Raw genomic sequence first — 24,926 nt, 5'->3', positions numbered from 1 at the left:
TTATATTTTTCAAGAGGTCAAAGTATAATTTTATCATTGTATTAACATATTATTTAAGTATTTTCAATAAGGTTAAACTGAAAATTTAAAATCTTGCAGAGTTAACAATTTTACCATTACATTATTTTATACTTTTAAAATTTTTTAAAGGGATTTCAAAGCAATTTTACCATTTGGGGCAAGGGGGCAAGGCATCTTGTTGTCAACTTCTTGTTATAATGTTTTACCATTGGGTTTGTTGGTTAAACTTGAATTCATTAGAAAAATTAAATTTTGCTATTAGTTGTTGTATTTTACAAAAATTTTGGATTTTGACCCTATATTTTAATTTCATTATTTTTAGTTCTTTTATTTTTAAATTATAAAATTTTAGTCATTACCTAAACAGATTCTGCTTATATTCGATTACTAGTCATATTCTATATGTACAGTTATAGATTTAGTTTATATTCTTACGTTTGATTATTTAAATCCCTATGTTTTTAAAACAAGAATTCTGATGAATTTTCACATGCATTTGAATCCAATTTGTGCAATCTTTTCAATACTAATTTAGTCAATTTTGCACAAGTCCTTAGTGATTTAGTCTTTATATTTTAATTTGATTAATTTTAGTCTCTATACTTTACTAATTTACCAATTTTTATCTATGTTATTTTTTAATTTTAAAATTCCAGTCCTAATTCATTCGGTTAAATAGGTTATCATAGACTAACCCGAGTAAAAGACCAAGCCTAAAATGTCTATTTCATTATTTAAAAAATAACAAAAGATATTTTATTTAATTTCAAATATAAAACGCATTAATACTAATATTAATATTAATATTAATATTATTTTTATATTTATATTTTTATCATTTATAAATATTAAAACAGGTTCAACCAAAATTGAAAAATGTGAGCCTTTGGCCAAAGTTGGTTGGGTGGGGCAAGTCACTTGGGCCATGAACATTTTTAGCTAAATTCGTTCAATTAAATTTTGCTATTAGTTATGTATTTTGAATAAAATTATAGATTTAGTCCATTTTAACTTATTTGATCATTCTTAGTCCTTATATTTTTAAATTTTGCCATTAGTTATGTATTTTTAAATGATATATTTGGATATATTAAATTTATTTTGGGTTTAGGCTTGAGCAATATATTTGAATATGGGTTGGGTTTAAATATTTTAAAATCGAATAATTCAGATAACTCGGTTTTGAAAACCGAACTGACTAAACCATTTTACCCGACCTTTACAACCAACCTAAAACTGCAACCGAATAAACTAACCTGACAAAACTGAAATCGGCTAGTTCAATCGATTTAGTCAGTTTAACCCGACTTTTACACTCCCCTAGAACAAACTTTCCAACCCAATACTTTTTTCTTCCTATACAACAATTTGGTGCAATTTCTAGTTTGTGGGTGTATTTCTCTAGCAGACATGCAAAAGTCACTAAAGCTAGTGGAACACTAAAGAGAGAGAAACAATGACAAGACAAAGAATATAAGAATGATGAAGCTGCTATGAAAGATAAGCAGCATTTGCATTACCTAAATCATTTGGTTTAACATGATCATGAAAATATATTCCAGCTTGATTAAACAAAGAGAGTAAATGTAATAAGTCCTCATTACTCACCTTTGAAGGCCTTTTATCTTCAAACCCACCTTTTCTCAAAATCCCAACAATTTTCTCCTTAAACAAGTTCATTTCAAGATCAGAGGTAGAGGATGCAAAACATTCTTCACCATCGGTATCTCCATCTTCGTATTTGCCATCGTAATACTCATCACATTCGTAGTTATTCCCCGTCGGAGGATTTTCTTTATTCAAGCTCGTTGTTTTAGCCAATTTCAGTAGCTGCATCACCTTCTTCTTCTGCTTAAAGGTAGCGCCAAGGGTCTTGTTCTTTTTGCCAAAACAAGTCCTTGTGAAAGCTCTCCACTCGTTAAGATTAACATCAGGGAGTTCAGGTTTCGGTCGGATTATTACAACAGAGGAATCGACTTTCGGGCAAGGAAGGAACTCCCTTTTGCTTACGTCCATGACGAATTCTACATCGGCTACCAAGTTCACATTCACGGCCAATCGGTTGAAGTCTGCGTCCCCGGGCTCAGCAAGTAACCGGCGTGCAAACTCCTTTTGAAGAAGCAATGTTGCACTCCTAAAAGGGTTCCTTCCATAAACCAATTTAGCTATGAGAGGGGAAGATATTCCATAAGGAATGTTGGCCACAACAAGATCGAACTGAGGGAACTCAACCTTCATTGCATCTTTGCATATAACCTGTAAAAAAAGATTTTTTTTTTTTACATGTAATAAAAACAATTACTAATAACATCTGACCATTAACACATTAGATTCAAGCCGTTCATGCACTATACACTATAGTAACATATATGTCATGGTACGCATCATATCCAAATTAACACCTAACACGTCAAATTCAAGCAAGCAGTTCATGAGGTTCTTATGGTAGTTAGATACATTTGTCATGTTCTACATCGTATCTAAATTATTAATAGCATCTTACCACTATCAGGTCACTAACAGGTCGGATTCAAGCGGTACATGCACATCATACGATAGTTACATAAGTGTCATGTTTCATGTCATTTCAAAATTAATATCTATCACGCCAAAGTCAAATTCAAGCAGTTCATGTTGTTCCTTGCGATAATTACATACACTTGTCATGTTCCACGACATATCCAGAAAATTTTAGAGACCTTTCAAATCTAGCCAATAATTTGGGACATTTGGTGCAATTAGTAAAAGCAAAATAAGCACCTAACAAAGCTTAAGACTACTTCCTAAAAAAAATTTTAAAACTTGAAACTTTCTCTTAGGCATTTCATCAAACACTTTAACTTTTTTTTTTTTCTTTTCTCAAAACTTACATTGAGTCTCTCTTGCAACCCATTCTCAGCAACGCGTTTATGAAGAACATCCACCATCCTCTTATCTACTTCAACGGCGACAACCTTTTCGGCAGCTTCCAGTAGCTTGACAGTAAGATTTCCGGTCCCAGGTCCGATTTCCAAGACGGTATCAGTAGGCTTTATGTTCGATCTTCGAACAATAGCGTCGAGAATCCGTGTATTAGTAAGCAAATGTTGGCCTTTGCTCTTATACAAATAAAAATGGTCTAACTGGTTCTCTTTCGTGTTTCGAAGCTTTGGGTCTTTATCATCATCGTCTTCTTCATTGTATTTGCCATAACGATGACTGGGTTTTACCCAGAGATTTCGTTGATAATTTTGGAAGAAAATTAACCCAGAAAAGTGGGTTCGAACTGATTTCAGCTTGAAAAGCATTGGATTTTAGACTGTGTGATTGAAGTATCTTTAATGCAAGAAATGAGAATTTACCACAGCTGTGTGTGATTATGAAGCTCAAATGAAACCAGCGCCAAAAGCCAAAAACACAGTTTTTGAATAGACCGCGAACAAAGGACACAATGAGGGATTTCAATGGGCTTTCAATCCAAATCCAAAAGAAAGTCCGAGCTAGAGATGACAATTGGGCGAGGCAGAGCGGTTTTTTTGCTCGTCCCGACCCTAACCTGATAAACCCCAACATTATTCGATCTCAATTTGACTCGAAATCAAATATTAATTTATCTAATTAACCCGAAAACTATACAAACATGTCAAAATTTTAAATTTTTTATATTTTTATCAAGATGATTTTTTTTTAATTATACTATTAATTTTTAAGTATAATATTAATATAAATTTTATTATCATATATATTCAAATTAATATTATATATAATGGGTATTTTGATAATTATATCGGATCAGGTTTTTTCTAAACTTGACCTCAACTCGATTAATTGAAAAATTAGATCCACCCGAAACCTAATAATAAACCTATCAATTTTACATTGATATGTTGCATACACAAACAATTATATTAATTCGAACTGATAACAAATGTATGTATTCATTTCTTCAAATGTGTATAACTTAACCAAAATCAAAGTTTCATTTACACATATAAACTGCAATTCAAATTTCATATGTATACTCGTACAAAATCAAAATCCATGTATAACATTGCTCATTAGACCAAAGTTCATGTATAATTTTGATATTTATCACATTCTACATACGCCGAATATTCGAACCAGAATCTATAATCCCGATGCAAAATTGGGTATATAAGTTTATTATCTGAACAAGCAATGCAAATTCAGAGATACCCAAAGATTACTATTCTCATCTGCTTATCCAAATACTTAAAAATAAATTGAATATGTGCAAATATTTTAATTTGTAATTCGAATAGGATTCCTAATCATATATACTCTCAAACCTAGAAAGTAAAGGGTAAATTACACTCGAGATCACTAAACTATTAATAAGTTTACATTTTAGTCATTCAACTTCAAAAAGCTAAAAAATTATCACTGAACTATTTGAAAGTTTTCATTTAAATCATTGAACTATTCGAAAGTTTTTATTCAAGTCACTGAATTATTAAAATTTTTTTTAAAACATTGGCTAACGAGCTTCAAGTGGCGATTCAATTATTAATACAATGGATCAATATCCATCAACAAGTAAAAGAACATAAGTTAGTCTAACAGTCAGAGATTGGAGAAGAAAACTATTCGGATTTTGGTTCATAATTCGAGATGTCCAAAATTGTTTCATAGAAAAATGAAATTTTAGAAGAGAAGAAGAATGAAAGGTTTTGATTAGTGTAGGTAATACAAATAAAGAATGCCATATAACAACAATTTTAATAGCCCAGTGACTTAAATAAAAACTTCTGAATAGTTCAGTGACTATTTTATAACTTTTTAAAATTAAGTGACTAAAGTATAAACTAAATGTATAGTTTACCTAAAAGTAAATAAATAAAAAGGGCAAATTTTCTTTTTTAAAGCAAAAAAAGGTCAAAGTTAAGCAAAAAGTCAAAAGATACCAAATCTAAAGCACGTGGTGGCAAATATGTTACGCCATCCCGCATATACCCCATTCCTTCAAGTAAACTAGTAGGGTTAATTTTACCAAACATCTTCAAACTATACTATTAATTTTAATTTGGTCCCTCCTTCAAAAAAATCTAAATTGGTCCTAAATATTATAATGTTTTAATTGAGTATTCAAAATATTAATATAGTATCAATTAAGCTTAAATGCCTCCTTGAATCTAACGTGAAACATATTTAAAGCACACAAGTCAAATTGTAAACATGTGTTTATCTAATACATAAACCACATGGATTATCGATTTAAATAAAATGGACATTGTATTTTTTTTATCATTGCAATATCGAGAAGAAGAGAGGGAGATGGTAAGTTTGAATGTGTGTCATCTAGGTACTAGACGGAAGCTCTAATCTTGCTACAAGCAAGTCTTGGCAAAAAAAATATATATACATAAAATATACATGTATTTACAATTTGATCCACATGTTTTAAATATACTTCACATTAGATATGTGCTAACATTTAACATCCAAGCTAATGATTAGGTCGACGAAAGGACCTGGTTGATACACTACTGATACTTTGAAGATTCAATTAGAATGTTATGAAGTATAGATCAATTTAGAATCTAGACTATAACTTGAGGGGTTATTGTGGAATTATTCCAATAGATAACTTTTCCTGTTCAATTGCTCCTTATTTCACCGCAGACAATCCTATCTGTATACCTCGTACGAATATTCCAAGCCGAGAATCGGTAGGGGCAAAACCGACAATTCATTATAACGGAATAGAGCCCACCGACGTTAGTGAGACAGTTCCAAGCATGGAAATCTAACGGCTTTTAACGCTGCTCCGCTAATTCTTTTTAATTATATATATATATATATATATATATTGGTAATTTTCCATGTTTACAAAGGTGTGAACTTGAAATTTAATGTTAGATATTAAACTTGAGTTAAATCGAATATTTATTTTTAAGTTCGAGTTTGAGTTCACTTTAAAATTTAAAGTTTGATGTTCAGTTCAAACTCAATTGAGTATCTATTTTTAAGTTCGAGCTCAACTTGAAATTCAAAGTTTGATGCTCAGCTCAAGCTCAATTAATCATCTATTTTAAGTTCAAGTTCGGTTCGATATATAATCTAGCTATTCGAGTTTGAGCTCAAAGATCGTTTGTCAACTTTCATACTTAAGCTTGAACTCGAGCTATGACAATAATTAAGCTTAAGGTTAATACCATAATAAAAGAAATAACTTAATAATCTTGTGAATCATCCAAGCCGAGTATTATTAAGACCAAATTCAACTTGACCAATAACTGAAGCTACTTAAGCTTAGTTTGATAATTACTGAATCAAAATCAAGTTTTTTAATTTTGAGCTTGAGTAGTTTACGGGTGTGTTATTTCATTCATTTACACCTTTGTTTATAACTATATATATAAAAGTGGTAAAAATACCATGGATGTCCTTGTATTAGAAATTGAATTGCACCTTGCTCCCTTACTAAGAATATGGGCAAATTAATCCCTATATACTAGATTTAAGAAAAAATTAGTCATTCTATTAAAAATTTCATTGATTTTTACTATTTAAAATTGGTTCCTATATGTCAACATAAGATACACGTGGCATATCATGTGTAACTATTTAGTTATTTCGTCAGTCACGTCAATTTTTAACAATAGAAATAAATAAAAGAGTTTAACATAAATAACTAATTTACTTTTTGATCTAATATTTAAGAACTAATTTATCTATTTTTAAAAATAAAATAGACAATATGCAACTTAACTATTAATATAAGGACCTTGAAATACGAAAAAAAGAAGGGCAAAAATAAAAAGAGTCACGCGCGGCACGTCCACCGACACTTAAAAGAATTAATGAAGAAAACTGGGCCCCACGAACTTACTGATATTCACGTGTAAACATCACACTTCTAACCAATCAAAATCGAGGCCCACATACTTAGACACGTGGAACCACCTTTGACATTGGCGCTTTTTTTTTTTTCTTTTACACTAACGTCTCTCCATTTTTAACGGTTCATATTTTTTTTTGTCGCTGTAATAATCATTAATTAACTTTTTTTTGCTTAAAAAGTTTGTGCATCATAGCAAATTATTAACCTTCAACGGTTTTAGATTTTTTTTATATTCAAATCATCATTAAACTTACGGGTTATTTTAAACTCGATTAACATGAACATTATTGATATACAGGAGGACGTAGATTCAAGTGGACTGAAGTGCATTATCCTTTTATTTATGGGTTGATGATGGGCTATTGGTAGTTTTAGACATTGTATGAAAAAAAATAGATATAATTAGAACATATAATGATATTGTTCGAGAAAAAAATTAATACAACTATTAATTCTAGTTCAAGTTTGACTCAAACCTAAACAAACTTATTTGATTAATAAAAAAATTAAATCTCGAGTTTAATCACAAAATGATCAAAAATCAAGTTAACCCAAATAACCTAAATGAGTTCGAATTGAAATGTATCGAGGAAGTAATTTGAAATAGTATTAACCTAGATCAGCTATAACTCAAATATATCCAAATCGAAGTGACTTTTCTTAATAACTCAAATGACTTGAACCAAAAACAACTGGAATATAGAATAACTTAAACTCAAAATGGCTTGGACTCGAAATTACCCAATTTAAGAACCTTGATTGATCCGAATTTAAAACAACTTATACTTGAAATGACTTGAATGTCTAATAATTTGAACTTGAAATTATTCAAATTCAAAATTAACCCAAAAATTTTAGAATCTAATTTAAAAATATTCAAATTAACTCGACTCGAAATTAATGTAAAGTGGAGATTAAAGATGTGTTAGGTGCATGTAGGGCAACATTGAAAGCCAAACTTTTCACTTTGTATTAAAAGGAATGAAGAAAAATGGTCTTTATAAACCATGAAAAGCTACAACTTAAATGAACAACTTTAAAATGAAACTTTTCATTTAAAAAAAAAAAAAAAACTTTAAAATGAAACTTTTGCTTTTCATTAAATTTAGAAATTTTTTTTAGTTTTGATTTTTTTTAGCGAATTACAATAATAGGGTAAAGTTTGAATAGCAAACGAGATTAGCATGACTCGAATCTAGGCTATACTTGGAATAGTGATTACCCTTAACTATCAGGCCATCATATGGGGTTTTTAGTTTTGATACTTTAATTTAGTATAATTTGATCCCTTTACATTTATGATTTCATCAACTATTTCAATTAACTATCACCTTTAATTGATGCAGATTTCTCAAATTTGAGTATACTAAAAGGACCAAAACTAAAATTTTTCCTTAATTTTATTTGCTTTCCTTTGAAAAATGGCAATATAATAACGTTATATTGATGAATAGGTGACGACATACATAAGCAATAATGGCAGTGGACGATCTCATAAATAATTAAGTGGAATCCGATGTGGGATTGATACCCCGACTGGATTTGAGGGCTTTGAACTTGGTTTTGCAGTTTCATAAAGATAGTTCATAAAGATGATCCACGTAATCAATCCTAGGTTTGACTTTTGTTGATATAAACAGTAATTTGCGACGGTTCATTCGAAAGGCAAAGAGTAGGAGAGAGATGAGGGTCTAATTTGAGAAGAAGGTACATTTAGGGTTCCTTTTCGTGGGGTCTGAAAACCTTTAAGGGGTTCTATCGCATAGTTCTGTACTCCTTATTAGTCTTTCTATTGATGTTTTATCATCTTAAGTAGTTTTTTTCATGTTATTGATATATAATTTTAGTAAAATTTTTACTTTGAATCTTAAACCCAGAATTTGAGGTTTAAGAATTAATAATTAGGTAAAAAATTGTTGAAATGTTATTAACTAATTAGAAAAGGGCCATAGATGATGTAGTGAGAAGTATCGATAAAATAATTTCTCTTAATCACAATAGATTGAACTTGTAAAATATTAAGTTTACATGTATCTCAGCTTACGAGATAATCCTCATTAGTCAAATCGTTAACCTTCAAAAAGTATACTCCCAGCACATTAAATATCGTTTTTCATTCACGTCAAATTAAAATATAAAGATTGAATCTGAAATTATCCAACTAATTTCTTCTTAAAATATATTCAACTTGATTATTTTATTCTCTAATGATTTTGCTGACTTTCTAAGATATACATAAATTTCACAGACTGAAAAAATATTGGCTGACAAGAATATTCTTTGTAAGTATTTTTTCCCAATTTATAAATATATTATTCAAAAGGAAGCTTCAATATGATGGCATTAGCACATGAGATGGGTTATTTATTAATAAGCACAAATATATTGTAAAATATTGAAACCAAAATATTAATTATATAAATAAGACAGCAAAATGGCAGAATAGAATATTTATTTTCTGTAGGAAATGACAGATAAGAAAGTTGAAAAGATTAAATTAAATTATTATTATTTTTGGAGGACTAAAATATAATTTTACAATTTTTATTTTAGAGGGCCTGTGTCTAACAGATATGTATATGTATTATAAAGGATCTAAGTGAAGGACTGTTTTGACTTTGGAGAAGAATACAATGGTGATATCAACTTGTGTCATTTTGTCACAATAATAGAACTGAGAGAAAATTTTATATATTAGGGTTGATAAATGGGTGAAATTAGAATTTTTTTGAAGTACGAGTGACTAAAGTGTAATTTTATTGTATATTAATTTATATAAATTTTCTATTTTTAAGGGCTAATGTCTGTTTACCCTATTGAATTCGTCTATTTTGAAGTATTGATATTATATTAATCAAGTATTTTATGTTAATTTAATTATTGTTTTAAATGCTGGTTTGAATATAACGTGCCTCGATATCACGTGTTAAAAATATAGGCAATTTTAATAAAATTAAGGACGACTATCTTTTTTTCGGTACGTTAGATCTAAGTTCTTAATTTGTGTAGTAGTGTATACGTGTTAAAAGATATGCTAACACCTAAATTAATGACTACACTAGTATAAGGGCTTAATTGATATGTTACTGATATTGATGACTCGATTCAAACATTTTGAAGTTCAAGACTATAATTCGAGGACTTCCAGTGAAATTAATCCTAAATGTAATTAAAATGGAAGGAAAGTGGAGGGACCCCAAAGACAAAAAAGTAGGAAACAGGTGCAGGACGCAGCAGCGGCAACAGAAGGTAAATTCAAATGACCATAATACCCTTAAGTCAAAGGTATATTAACGAGTCAAACCATAAACAATAGCGCTATAGGAAGTGTGTTGTCGGTTGGCTTTGTAAGTTTGTTTATAGGTTAAATTTGGAATTAAATATTATATAATATATTAATTGTAGCATTATAATGAAAACGGTGATGCAATTTATTTACAACTGGAAGTCGACATGTTAGTAAAAGTACGATAGAGAATTACGAGTTAGATTTTATTTTATATTATTTATTTAAAATAAATATATTAATTTTGTATGTTATATTAAATAATAATTTAATTTGTTATTATTTATTTTATTATTAAAATTAATGTGATTGATATTATACGTGATGTGTCATGTATATCTTATTCTAATAGATAAGACCAGCTTAGATCAAATACTAATTTATTATTTTTTAAAATTAAAAAAAGCTGGAGAATTTTCCATTTAATCTAAATTCAAGTGATTAATTGTTTTTAAAATTTGGGTTAAATCTTCACTTAAAGTCAAGTAATTGTTTTTAAAGACTTAAGAACAGTATTAAAGCTTCCAAATTTTTTTATTGGATACCCTTTGTCACTGTTTTTCTTTTCTTTATTGTATTTGTAACAATGTACATGAAAAAACACTTTGAGTGAGCTGTGAAATAAAAAACTGTACACACATTTCTTTTGTCATTTATAAAGGTGGCTCTGCTCACAGTCTCACTTGTCTCTGTATGAAAATGGGTTCTTTTCCTTCTCAACTTTACTCCCATTAAGCCACAGCCACAACCAGCTCAAAAACCCCATCCTTTTTCCTCCATTAAAGCTTAAAGCTTGAGTTTTTTGAGCTGTTCAGCCATGGAAGTAACCTCATTTTCAAAGCTTTTACTTGCATTTTGCTTAGCTTTGTTCTATTTGAGCCCTCAGCTTGTTCAAACCAGTGTTACTTATGATAAGAAAGCTATAGTTATCAATGGTCAAAGAAGAATTCTGTTCTCTGGTTCTATTCATTATCCCAGAAGCACACCTGATGTATATACTTTTTAAAGTTTCAATTTTTATTGAAATTTGCATTTTGGGTCCTTTTTTTTTTTAAGATATAAAAAATGGGTTTTTTTGTTTTTCCTTTTCTTTTTTATATATAGATGTGGGAAGATCTGATTCAGAAAGCTAAAGATGGTGGACTTGATGTGATTGAGACTTATGTTTTTTGGAATGTCCATGAACCATCTCCTGGAAATGTATTACTCTATTTTCCATTATTTTCTTTTATAATATAAAGTTTAGATTATTTTTTCTAATTTCTGTTACAATTTTTGCAGTATAATTTTGAAGGAAGATATGACCTTGTGAGATTCATAAAAACAGTACAAAAAGCAGGTCTTTATGCTCATCTTCGTATTGGACCTTATGTTTGTGCTGAATGGAACTTTGGGTTAGATCTAAATCTCTGTTTAATTTCCCTTTTTTTAATCGTATGAATGAATGTATGTATGTATGCATGTATGTTTGTTCTAAAGATTATTACTATATGCAGAGGGTTCCCTGTGTGGTTAAAATTTGTGCCAGGCATTAGCTTCAGAACAGATAATGAGCCTTTCAAGGTAATCTCCTTTTGCTGTGTTCTTCATTATATATATATACACACACACACACATACATTTTCCTTTGTTCTTAATGCATGGCAAAAATAGAGCTGAATTACTTGAAGGTAAATAAAATTTTAATTGTTAAGTAGATATTTTAACTGTTGTATCATAAAAGGACTCGTAAAATCTATGCCCCGTCATCAAAGAATTCACATATAAGAACAGGTGCTAATGGCATTTGATACTTACGTCCAAATTACAAGATTTACAAAACATTTATGCATCATGAAATAGAGATAGCTAGAACAAAGGGGCGAAGCTGGACTTTTTTTGGGGGGCTGGAATTAAGTTACATATTTTTACGAGAGCTAAAATGCAAACTTATCATTTTACTACTTATATCTGTATAATTTTTTGAAGGTCTAAATTAAAAATTTATCATTTTTAAGGGAGCCAAAGTGCTATTTTACCATATACTAAGTTATAGTTTTATAAAATTTACTGCCCTTGCCAGAACAATCCACATTCTAACACTTTATGTGTTGTTCTTTTGGGACCAAAGTGACCTCTACATGCATAAGAATGATAAAACATTAAAACTGACCATGTTTGAACAGTGTTTCCCTAAATAAGGATGTTTATGCATTATTTGTAGAGAGCTATGCAAGGGTTTACTGAGAAGATTGTTGGACTGATGAAGAGCCATAACCTTTTTGAGTCCCAGGGTGGCCCCATTATTCTTTCTCAGGTATGTATTTTAGTTGCTTTTATGCTAATTTATGTTACTATATATTTTGTTAATCTATGGTGTACTTACAATGGCAATATGAACCCTTTTCCTTAAAAAAAATTGTACGAGTTCAGATTGAGAATGAGTATGGGGCACAAAGTAAATTGCTAGGGGCTGCTGGTTATAATTACGTTACTTGGGCAGCAAAAATGGCGGTAGAAACAGGAACCGGGGTTCCTTGGGTGATGTGCAAGGAAGATGATGCCCCAGATCCAGTGGTAAGTACTTAGACCTCGAATCTATATTGTAGCTTGATGAGTTTCTTGCTCTATGGTCATTTTTATTCTTTAAATCTCGATATTAATTAGGAAAATGGTGACATGTAATAGATAAACACATGCAACGGTTTCTATTGTGATGCATTCCAACCGAATAAACCGTACAAGCCAACAATATGGACTGAAGCATGGAGTGGATGGTAAGTTCATTATGTGTTTATATATATTTATAACCTTAATTTGAGTGAAATGAGTCCAACCATTTTGATGCCATCTTTATTCAAAAGGTTCTCGGACTTTGGTGGTCCACTTCATCATCGGCCAGCTGAAGATTTAGCATTTGCCGTTGCTCGATTCATTCAAAAAGGAGGATCCTTTGTTAATTATTACATGGTTGGTTTTCGATCATATTTTTCTAAGAATATATATGATGGAAACCGGATTCTCTTTAATCTGAGTTACATGTTTTATAATGTGGAACAGTACCATGGTGGCACCAATTTTGGTCGTACAGCCGGTGGTCCTTTCATCACTACCAGTTATGATTACGATGCTCCAGTTGATGAATATGGTGAGAAAAAGAGCTATCTGTGAAGCCCTCACGATGACAAAAATCGTGGCTGGTTTTTGTCATTGCGAGTTTATGTGAAGGACTCGTGTTTTAGTAGGCTGGATTAATGTATTACTAATTACTTTCCTTGAAAACGTGACAGGTTTGATTAGACAACCGAAGTATGGTCATCTAAAGCAGCTTCACAAGGCTGTTAAGATGTGCGAACGAGCTTTAGTTTCAGCTGATCCCGTTGTCACTTCACTTGGAAACTTCCAACAGGTTTCTGTATCTTTTCATAAACTCCACTGCTTCGAGAAATTTCAGGGTCTTTAATTGTTCACTGAATCTAAATCATTGTTTGACATTTCCTAGGCTCATACGTACACGTCAGAATCAGGAGATTGCGCGGCTTTCCTATCAAACTACAATACCGAATCTGCCGCGAGAGTGTTATTTAACAACATGCACTATAACTTACCTCCTTGGTCTATCAGCATCCTTCCCGATTGTAGGAATGTAGTGTTCAATACGGCCAAGGTACAATATTTATGAAACGACCTGTCTTTTTAAAAAAGTTCAAGGGTTTTTTGAATAATGAGTGAAAAGGTTATTTTTGTCATTTTCAGGTTGGAGTTCAGACATCACAAATGCAGATGTTGCCTACGAATACTAAGATGTTCTCATGGGAAGCTTATGATGAAGATACTTCTGCATTAGATGATAGCTTAATGATAAGTGCTAATGGTTTACTTGAGCAAATAAATGTCACTAGGGACGCAAGTGATTATCTATGGTACATTACTAGGTGAGACTGATGTAGCAAGTTTCGTTTTTGGTTTACTTTTACGATGCTTACTGATTCTTAAATTCAGAAATGTCTAACAATCATATGTTATATGCTTCAGTGTTGACATCGGTTCATCTGAATCATTCCTTCGCGGAGGAGAACTTCCCACTCTCATTGTTCAATCAACAGGTCATGCAGTACACATCTTTATCAATGGACAGCTTTCAGGTACGTCTACATAGTTATGCCTTTCAAACGAGCCTTTTTTCAGAAATAATAATTGTAAAACGATGGTAACAGGTTCTGCCTTTGGAACGAGGGAAAATAGGAGATTCACATTCACCGGGAAGGTCAATCTGCGTGCAGGAACAAACAAAATCGCGCTGCTGAGTGTTGCTGTTGGATTACCGGTTAGTTTGATCTCCCCGAGCTTTATTATTATGTACTGCCAATCACATGTTTAAGATATCGTAAAATGGCACATTTTTATGCATCAACTTGTCGAATTAACAAACCTTGAAATGGCATGGTTATTGTGCTTTATACCGGGAACCTGACTGCTCGTTTTTGGTGATTGAAGAACGTAGGTGGCCACTTCGAGACATGGAACACCGGAATCCTAGGTCCAGTTGCATTGCATGGACTTGACCAAGGAAAACGGGACCTATCATGGCAAAAGTGGACATACCAGGTAGTGGTCTATGCATATATGTGTGTGTGTGTGTGTATATGAGCGAATGAGTTTCATCATGATTGCCACGTTGAACAGGTCGGACTCAAAGGAGAGGCCATGAATCTTGACTCACCGAATGGTATTTCGTCTCTCGAGTGGATGGAGGGATCGTTGGCTGCACAAACACAGCAGCCATTAAGATGGCATAAGGTAAATAAAACCAAATAGTATATACAGGTATGGTATAAGTTATTGTCTTCTACAAGTTCGAAAATTTCCCCTTCAATATTGCAGGCTTATTTCGATGCACCCGAGGGTGAAGAGGCGTTGGCTTTGGACATGGAAAGTATGGGAAAAGGTCAAATATGGATTAACGGGCAGAACATCGGTAGATATTGGACCGCATATGCTCATGGTGATTGCAGTGGCTGTAGTTATTCTGGAACGTTTCGACCAACGAAGTGTCAGCACGGTTGTGGCCAACCGACCCAAAAATGGTACCATGTTCCTCGGTCTTGGTTGAAACCGACACAAAATCTATTAGTTCTATTTGAGGAGCTCGGAGGAGATCCCTCGAAAATCTCACTTGTAAAAAGATCCGTCTCCACTGTTTGTGCTGAGATATCAGAGTACCACCCAAATATCAAGAACTGGCAAATCGAAAGCTACGGAAAAACCGAAGAGTTCCACAGGCCAAAGGTTCATTTACACTGTAGTCCCGGACAAGCTATCTCTTCAATCAAATTCGCTAGCTTCGGAACTCCTTTAGGAACTTGTGGAAGTTACCAACAAGGCCCGTGTCACGCTCCAACTTCGTATGACATCTTAGAGAAGGTATTTCAACTTCCTCGTCGAATAAAAAACAACCCCCGCAACTTGCATGCAATTCTCACCATATTTTATGATTTCGATGTTTTGCAGAGGTGTGTTGGGAAGCAACGATGTGCGGTCACCATATCCAATAGCAACTTCGGGCATGATCCATGCCCAAATGTATTAAAACGTCTATCTGTTGAAGCTGTTTGTGCTCCGATGACTTCAACAACAGCACAACCGGGTGGTAATTAAATCGAAAGGGTCCAAAATGATTCCGTAACTTGTGCATCAAGTAACTATAAGCAAGAGAAAGAAAAGAAAATAAAGAGAGTGCAAAGAATAGGCATTTAGTTAGGTTAGGTTAGTGCCACAGCTTCTCAAATGGAGGGCTTTGGCTAAAGGTGTTGTCCATTGTTGTAGTTGTTTAAGTGGGGTTATTGACCCCTGTAAATTAGTGACACTATAAGATGGTTAAAGGTTTCGAAATTCTTGGGGTCGGGTTCAGATCGGTAAGGTGAAATTTCTAGCCTGTGCCGCCGGGCTTTTAACCGGATATGGGCACCGGAGAAAATGATCTTTGTTGGTGTGATTGATTGATTGATTTCTGTTTGAGTGAGTGGGGGAAAATTGAACTTCCTATACAAGGTTCAAGTATGGCCATTGTTTTATGTTTAGTTACTAACTAAAAGTTCAAGTTTCCAAAGCCATTTTGATTGCATTTTGAGTACTTGTTTAAGTCAAATAACTGTTTAAAATATGTTTAAAATATGGGTTAAGCTTGGGTTTTAACTTTCATAGCCGAGATCAATTGCATTCTATCCTATACTTAAAAAATGGCTGAATTAGTTATTTTATCGTAGTTACACATAGAACGATATTAATCAACTTTTAACAGTAAAAATAGTAAAAGTAATAGTTTATTCTTTGATTTAGTATACGAAGATTAATTTGTCTATTTTTATTATTAAAAGGACAAAATATATTCTAACTTCTACTATAAAGACCTCCATAGTATTTTATTTTTTGTTTTTATTTTATAATAATATAAATATTAAAAATAAACAATTGTTATCTACATATAATATTTTAATAAATAAATAAAAATATTAAATATAAAATTAAAAATAATATAAATATAAATCTACCAACAAAAGTAAATTGGAGATGCCATCTAAAGCCTGTTTTGATGTTTGTAGGCCTAAGCTCTTTCTAATTTATTCCAACGTCAAGTGATTGGCCTTAGGAGATATGGTTGTTACTATATATTATTAGACTCGTTCAAAGGTTGTGCTATCCGAATGAAGTCGAAGACTTACCTCATATTCGATAGAGTTTGAAAAAAGAAATTAAGTTTATTTAGAATATGAGTAAAATTTGGGCTTTAATTTTTAAAGCAATAGCTCGGTTTAGCTCAATTTGAAGTTTATGGTATGCTTATTTTATTTTGTTTTTGGTATAACTCAAACGAATTTGAACAAAATTTAAATTTTATATTTTAAATTGAGTAAATTTAAAAAAATATTTATATTATACACAAGTAATCCAAACTCAACCCGACCTGATCGAAGACCTCTGTCTTTCATGAGCTCAACTCAATGGAATTAGAAAACCGGCCCCTACAAGAGAAATAAGAGGACTGTAACTGCTTCATCACTGACATTTGACAGTGGCCACTTTGATTGTTTCTGCTTTATAATTCATGGTTTGCAATGAATCAGATTAAATGTAATGACAAGACACGTAATGTATAGAGAATTTGGGTTTAAACTTTCGAAGTTGAAGGTCGAGAGCCGAAGGTTTTTAATATTGATATTGATTTGAATAAGTTATTTCAATTTTACTGCATTGTTTCTATTAGACTCTGATTTAGCGAAGTTTCTTCTTTTATGCTCGTAGTTTTTTCTCCGAAAAGGTTTTCACGTAAAATTTGTGTGTTTTATTTTTCTCTTTTTAGTTTTATGCTATATTTTCTGCTTTAAATTGTAATAAGTTAAGGAAAATTGAAAAGTTAGCTCAATTATTGATAAATATATATATATATATATATATATATGAATTTGAGCAGTTGATTTTTATTACTTGTTGTATATAACTTGCTGAATTTTTGACATGTAAATTGCTGAATTACTAAATTTTAAGTTAGTGGTTTAATGACAAATTTTGAAAATATTGTAAAGTAAAAGGATTAATTTATTGATGTTAATAAATTAGAAGAATGAAATTCATAATTACACCATTATTTGGGTACTTTTTTTAATAACGAAAGAAGGATAAACCCTAAAAAGATGAAGGGTAAACTACACTCAATGTTATTAAACTATTAGTAAGTTTACGTTTTGGTCACTTCAAAAAGTTACAAAATGATTACTGAACTATTCAAAAAAATTTATTTAAGCCACTGGGCTTCGCAATGCCTATATCAATCAAAAGCTCTCATTCCCCTTCTTTTCTACAGTCAATTTTTTTTTCATGAAACAACTTTAAACATCACGAATCTGGTAATTAAAATCCAAACATATTTCTTCTCTTATTTGATCTCTAATACTGACTATCAGATCAGCTTGGATCTAAAGTATGTTCTACTTATCAATAGGTACTGATCCATTATACCGATTGTCAGATTCTAAAATCATTCTCATTAAAAAAAAGGTTAGGATATATATTCATCAAAAGCTCAAGCATTTTTGCCTAACAAAACACTGCCAAAAGCTAGTAATCAAACATGGTTTAAGGATTCTAAATCTTTGTTTAAAAAAGAAACCCAAAAGAGAATAATTCTTTGCTTTCAAGGACAAACATTTGCAAATGATTCTTTTTTGTCAAATCTGTGAATCAAATCCAACACCAAAAACCCAACTTTAATTAAAGAATTTAATGCCTTCCATGGATTTTTGATTGGTCTAAAATGGATTGAGCATTTGGGTCCTTTTGACTTGAAGACTAACACAAAAATAGCAACATATTTTCATTTCTCAGAAACAATCAAAATAACCCTTCATTATTATATTTATGAATATGATTGGTTAGATTGATTTTGAGTCTAGTTAATATAGATCGAATTAATTTGGGTTTAGATTAATTTGGGTTTAAATCAATTTTGGGTTCGAATATTTAGGTTTTAGGTTAGGTTTTCTTTGAGTTGATTCATTCTGGAATCCATTTAGGTCATTTATGTTACAAGTTCTTTTTGGATTTTGATTGTTCTTGGTCCAAATTATTAACTTTTTATGATTAAATTGATATTAGGTTTGAATTAGTCGGATGGAATTTTCTAATTTGAGTAAAAAATTATAGTAATTTTTGTTTGAGATATCTTGCTGTCTAGTAGTCGCATTAGACATCGACAAATTTGAAAATTATTCAGGTCGAACTCCTAAACGAGAATCAAATTGAAATTTCAAATTTGAGTCATAATTTATAGGTTAAATCCTGGTATTAATTCTCACGTAAGTTGTGGATTTAGACCTTATGCTTTTCAAATTTTAAATTTTCAGTCATTGCCAAACGATAATTGTTAAATTCATTAATTTAAATTTTGTTCTTTCCAAAATTTGATGGGGCAAACATATTCTGATATGTCTAATGTCATGTTAGCTTGTTATTTCCACATATTACTCACTAAAAATCTAGTTAATGGATTAACAACAATCATTTGCGTAAAGACTAACATTTCAAAATTTAAAAAGTATAGAAACTTAGAACGATCCAATTGCACACACAATGCAAGTCTGGTAATTGAATTTTATCGCTACCGTTTAGCTCAGGATAAGATTTCAAAAAGTATAGGGACTAAAGCCACAACTTCCACAAAGTATAAAGACTAATAACATTAGGTCTCGACTAATTCTTCTAGTATTATTTTCTTCACCTACAAGACTGTGAGTGAGAAGGATGGAAGTATAAAGGTTGACAATCATGGGGGTTTGAACCACAAATAATATATATATTTATAGAGAAAAATTGGAGCAGGCTGAAATGATAGAAATCAGCATCAATCGCGAGAAAAAAGGCTTTCATAAGTGGAGTTTTGATTTGATGAGATTAAAGATTAAAGAAAAACCCATAAAATAATAGTAATAAAAAAAAAGGGGTGAAGCATGCAAAAGCATGATGTTGCCATATTTACTACATTGGGCGGTGCATTCCTTTCACCATGCACTCATTCCATTGTGCTCTTTTGTATGGTATTTATGCTCTACTTGTCCTATCAACCTAACTTCAATATCACGAAAACCCCATTTATTTTATAACACAAATTCTTCTATATCATTACATTTTAATCGAATTAATTGCTAATTATGAATTAGTTCGATTGATATAAATATTGTTGTCAATGCAGGATGTGAATCAGGCTCGACCTTTGGGTTTGTTTGAAAGTACAACCGCCCAGAACCCAAGACTGGAAGGGATAAAAAAAAAATTTCAGCTTTTAATGTGAGAAAAAAATTCAGACTGAAATAAATTAATTAAATGTCTAGAGCTTTCAAATTTTCACTATAAATGTTTATCTCTTAGGGCCTAAATTTTTTTTCAGTTTTTATTGTATTACATTTTATACTTTTTTTTAAAAGTGACTCAATTTATTGTTTCGCCTAGGGCAAAAAAATGTCAACAACGGGCCTGACGTGGGTTTGAATATATTGAAGAGTATTGTCCTCCTATTTATGGGTTGGGAAGGAGCTATGGGTAGTTCTAAGCATTGTGTCAAAAAGAGCCTATATGATTAAAACCTATAACGAGATTGTTCAAACAAAAATTATGGGCTAATTTGAATAAAATCATCAATTCTTGAAGAATAATGTGGAAAAAAAATTAGAGTTCAAAGTGAAAATAAATTGTAAATTTCAGAGATTAAATGTTATTTTATCGAGAAGATCGAGATAAAATTTTAAAAATATAATATATCAAAGTTTTAAAAAATGGTTATAAGGATAAACCGAAAAATCAAGTATTCAAAAAATTTCGAGTCTAAGACTAATTTGTCCAAGCTTCTACGCAAATAACCGTTTTAGTATTAAAAATAAAAAAAATATTTTTATTTAAATTTAATTATTAAAATATATAAATATCATTATAAATTTTTTTTTTTTAAATTATAAAATTCGTCTGACCAAATCGATCCGATATTAAAAATATTGAATCCAAATCAAATCAAATCAAGCCAAATTGACTATAAGGACAATCCAACCGATCCTTGAACACCTTTATTACAAGATCACTCTTAATAATATTAATTTTTTTCCTTAGTCATTCAAAAAAATAAAAAAGGACAGCACAAGAGTACTACTTAAATGTCCCAAAGTGACAAAAGTTATTTGATTTGATAAAATTACTATAATAAACCTTATCGATTGAGTCTTAACTCGATTGACGTGAGTATTATTGTTAATGCAGGAGGATGTAGATTCGAGTGGACTAAAGCACATTATCCTCTTATTTATGAGTTGAGAAGAGATTATGGGTAGTTCTAAATATTGTGTTAAACCTTAACAACTTATCTATAAATGTATTGATGAAAAACAAGAAGTCTCCATCACCATAATTTGCCCATTATTAAAGCTTTTTATTAAATGAATTAGGCACCAAGTTGAACAAAGTCAATGACCCTAATGGCTAAATTGCATAAATTTTTAGGGTGGGGGGATTGATCGATGAAAGACCAGACCAAATTGGCCTTTGCAGATATGATGACAGCATCCCGCCCCCCAAATCCACCCAAGTCATTCAACTGTGGCATTATGGATAGAGGACACACATCCCCCATTGAACCTTTTTTCTAAGGAATCTCTTCTTCATTCAATCAACTTTAGCAATTACCCTATTTTCCCTTTTATGTTTAATTAAAAATGAGTTACTGCACTAGACATCCTTAAAATTATGACCCTCATTTTAAATTAGTCCCTAAATTTTAAACAATTCTAATTATCCTAGTATTATCGAACGTTATTGATATAACCTTCATAGATTGGGGATGTAATCTAAATGTTAGTTTTTTTTTTGAATAATCTCATTGTATGTTCTGATCATATATGCTCATTTTGACAAATGCCTAGAACTACCTATAGTCCTTCCTCAACCCATAAATAAGAGGATAATGTGTTTCAGCGCACTCGAACCCACGTCCTTTTGCATTGACAATAATATCTATGTCAATTGAACTAAGACTCAATCGGCTCAATCAGCTCAATCAGAATGCTTGTTAAGCACATTTTAATGGTAAAGAGGTTAAGAAAAGATGATAGTAAAAGAATATTATTTTTTAATAAACCCTAATACTTTAACAAATGTTAGTTAAAGTCCATTTTAATAGATATTTTAAAAGTACAGATACTACATTATAATAAACCCCAAAGTATAGGGGTCTTTCATGCTATTATCCCATTTTTTTCTTCCCCTGAATTTATATTTAATACACCATAAAAACCAATTTCAACCCATTCAATTGAATTATTTTTATTTATTTTTTGATGATACATCATTATCAGAGTCACCAATTTGCCAATACATTAAATATAAACACCTAATCAAAACAAAAAATTTGATGAAATCAACACAAATTAAATAATTGCCAAAAGTCAATTTTTTTAACATTAATATCGTTATAGATTCTTATAATATTTGTTTTTTTATACAATACTGAGAACTATTTATAGCCTCTTTCCAACCTTTAAAATAGGAGGATAATGTGATCCGGCGCACTCGAACTCACGTCCTCTTACATTGACAACAATACCAATACTAATCGAAGTAAGACTCAATCGATTATAATCACAATTTAAAGAAAATCATGTAATACATGCAATATTTTAATGTAATTTATTTAAATAATAATCTAGATCATTTGTAGGGGAATTAATTAAGTAAATTAGGCAAATAAAATAAGGGGGAAAGATGGTGGTCCAAATTAATCTTTTGGGTCTCCTAGGTTATAGGGTGGGGACTATAATTTACCAAAAGGTAAGGTAAGTTGGATTTTATTAGATATAGTCAATAAATTAAAATAAATTCCTTTTTGTTTTTCATGAATGAAAAGTCTTTTTATTAAAGTTTTAACCGAAAGTACACTTATCACACTATTAAGGCAATGACCAAAATCAACAACATTAATGCAACACTACTAAGGTTTTAATATCACATTGTTATGCCCGATTGATTATTAGGTCAGTTGATATCAGTATTATTGTCAGTGTAAGAGTACGTGGGTCTAAGTGTATTGAAACGCATTATACTTTTATTTAAGGGTTGGAGATAGACTTTGGGTAGTTTTAGATTTCGTATCAAAAAAAATAAAAATGACATAGTTATAAGAGATAATCACGAACTTTAAAAAGACTAGTCTTTAAAAACTATAAAATAGATATGAAAGATAGAATGGCCATATACAGAAATACAGTTGTACCTATTGCATGTACCATTTGAATCAAATGCATTGAAAAAATTAACCCTCCTAGAATTTATTCACATTATATGTTTTTTAACACGCCATATCTAAGTTGTTTATATGGTAAGTACATGCGTGATTACAATTTACTTCACGTGTTTCAAATATTTTACATGTCAGGTCATAATTCGACAGTTAAACTGATAGAAGAATTTGATTGTTACAATATCGATATTTTGAAAATTCAATTAGAGATTCGAAATTTAGGAACTAATTGAAAATGTATATGATAAATTTGGTGACATTTGATGTCATTAACAGGACCTTATAGATTTCTGACTCCTTTAAAAGAAGTCTACAGAATGCCATATGTTTAGAACTAGCAGATCAACTTTTTTAAACTAGATCGGTGGTCGAATTGATCAAACCATTGATTCATTGATCTGATTAAAAAATTATTAAAAATACAAAAAATTCAGTTTAACTGATTTTTTAGCCATTTCAAGCGGTTTGTATCGATTTCTGATCTAATAAGTTCAAAGCTACCTTTCAGACTGGTCCTCGACCAATTTTCAGTCCAACTAATTTGATGAACCGGTCTAGTTCAAACAACATTACAGTGGATCCTTAACAAGTCTGTTATTATCAACAATAAGAGCTTTGTCTCCCGAGTTACACATGGCTCACCTTCTCAGAAACTTAATAAGATACTCTTGCTTTGTGAATCTGCCACTTCTTCAAACCACTTTGTCACTCTTAACCTTTGGACAAAGACTAAAGACAAATCCCACCACCGAAACAACACAAACCCATTGCAAAGTATGTAAACTTCCTACAAACAACACTTTGCATATGTACGGGACCAAAACCCTAATGATACTAATAAAGGACCCAAAGAAAGACCAAAAAAGGTTTCAACAAAAACAACTACGAATAGAAGTGTTGGGTACCCTAAACCACAGTTGCAATTCAATGGGAGAAGATCTCTCTCATTATCAAACACAAAAGAGAACAGAATCCTCCTACTCCACCTATTCCAAGTTTAAAAAAGAAAAGAAAAAAAAAGCCAAGGAATCCAAAGGGAATATAATGTATGCATATGTGCGTGTGAGCAAACTTTATGGGCCTTTTATTGAATAGGCAACCAAATTTTTTAGTACATATATTATTTTTAGGTGAACTACATCTAAAGTCACTAAATTATTAAAAAAAATATATTTAAGTAATTGAGTTATTAAGGTTTTTTTCAAAAAAAAAAGGTTCGGCTAACAAGCTCTAAGCGGCGAATAGAAGAAGAACTGAACTGTTTCATGAAAAGGAATTGAATTGTGGAAGAGAAGGAGAAGAAGAACTTTCGAGTGGTGCGAATAGAGAAGAGAACTGTTATACAATAACGATTTTAACAACCTAATGATTTCATTAAAACTTTCAAATAGTTCAGTGACCAAAATATAAACTTACTAATAGTTTAGCGACCTTGGGTATAATTTACCCATTATTTTTTGACTTCATCCTCCCCCCCTTTTCCCTCTCTGCAAATCACATGCCTTACTTCTCCATCAACTCCTTTTTGACAACGACTCACCATATTGCCTCATTATGTTGCAGAACTCACAGTGGTTGTTTGTTTTGTTTCTTAACCATAGCATATACAAGTAAATGGATTGTACAGTGTGGGGTGAACAGATATAGAGAAGAATAAGAAGACAAGCAAGTTTCTTTTGGGGGTTAGCTCAGCTCATATGTTAAACCTCCCATTCTTGCTTTCTTTTTTATCTCTATATAGGGCGTAAAGGATGGGGCAATGGGCATTTACCAAGTATAGGAAGCTAAACGGTGAATGTTTCAGGGCTCAGACTGATAATAACAGCATATAAACATAGAAATATACTAAGGGTTATATATATATTATATACTATTTATTAATATGTGTATGTGCAATTGCAATCTTTTGGTGTTGTAAATAGTGTCACTCCAATGGAGTTTGTTAACTTTGGGATTTGTAGCAT

General features: G+C 31.2%; 2 protein-coding genes across 2 annotated transcripts; one reads left to right on the top strand and one right to left on the bottom strand.

Annotated features, from left to right (window-relative positions):
* Positions 1-1,158: 1,158 nt before the first annotated feature.
* Positions 1,159-3,581, bottom strand: LOC108458416 (ribosomal RNA small subunit methyltransferase, mitochondrial). The gene is made up of 2 exons (XM_017757807.2): positions 2,892-3,581; positions 1,159-2,277 (listed from the first exon to the last, which is right to left on the bottom strand). Exons 1-2 carry the CDS (start codon positions 3,306-3,308, stop codon positions 1,513-1,515), a joined length of 1,182 nt encoding a protein of 393 aa, XP_017613296.1. The 5' UTR covers positions 3,309-3,581; the 3' UTR covers positions 1,159-1,512.
* A 7,111-nt stretch (positions 3,582-10,692) lies between these two features.
* LOC108453772 (beta-galactosidase 3) lies at positions 10,693-16,239 on the top strand. The gene is made up of 18 exons (XM_017752066.2): positions 10,693-11,142; positions 11,256-11,351; positions 11,433-11,545; positions 11,648-11,714; positions 12,355-12,447; positions 12,564-12,707; positions 12,819-12,907; positions 12,995-13,100; positions 13,191-13,278; positions 13,421-13,539; positions 13,633-13,797; positions 13,887-14,065; positions 14,166-14,275; positions 14,348-14,457; positions 14,628-14,738; positions 14,817-14,930; positions 15,015-15,554; positions 15,642-16,239. The coding sequence occupies exons 1-18, from the start codon at positions 10,969-10,971 to the stop codon at positions 15,786-15,788; spliced, it is 2,565 nt and encodes an 854-aa protein (XP_017607555.1). The 5' UTR covers positions 10,693-10,968; the 3' UTR covers positions 15,789-16,239.
* The last annotated feature ends 8,687 nt before the right edge of the window (positions 16,240-24,926 follow it).

The sequence above is a fragment of the Gossypium arboreum genome, chromosome 2, assembly GCF_025698485.1.
Source record: "Gossypium arboreum isolate Shixiya-1 chromosome 2, ASM2569848v2, whole genome shotgun sequence".
Classification (NCBI taxonomy): domain Eukaryota; kingdom Viridiplantae; phylum Streptophyta; class Magnoliopsida; order Malvales; family Malvaceae; genus Gossypium; species Gossypium arboreum.
This window is presented reverse-complemented; position numbering and strand designations above follow the sequence as displayed.

What these genes read in the sequence shown, in the direction of transcription:
- LOC108458416 (XM_017757807.2), bottom strand. Translation starts at nt 3,308, where the DNA reads ATGCTTTTCAAGCTGAAATCAGTTCGAACCCACTTTTCTGGGTTAATT. An exon ending in GGTTGCAAGAGAGACTCAAT is followed by an intron (nt 2,278 to 2,891) that starts GTAAGTTTTGAG and finishes CTTTTTTTACAG; the next exon opens with GTTATATGCAAAGATGCAAT.
- LOC108453772 (XM_017752066.2), top strand. Translation starts at nt 10,969, where the DNA reads ATGGAAGTAACCTCATTTTCAAAGCTTTTACTTGCATTTTGCTTAGCT. An exon ending in ACTGAAGCATGGAGTGGATG is followed by an intron (nt 12,908 to 12,994) that starts GTAAGTTCATTA and finishes TTTATTCAAAAG; the next exon opens with GTTCTCGGACTTTGGTGGTC. An exon ending in CGTATGACATCTTAGAGAAG is followed by an intron (nt 15,555 to 15,641) that starts GTATTTCAACTT and finishes GATGTTTTGCAG; the next exon opens with AGGTGTGTTGGGAAGCAACG.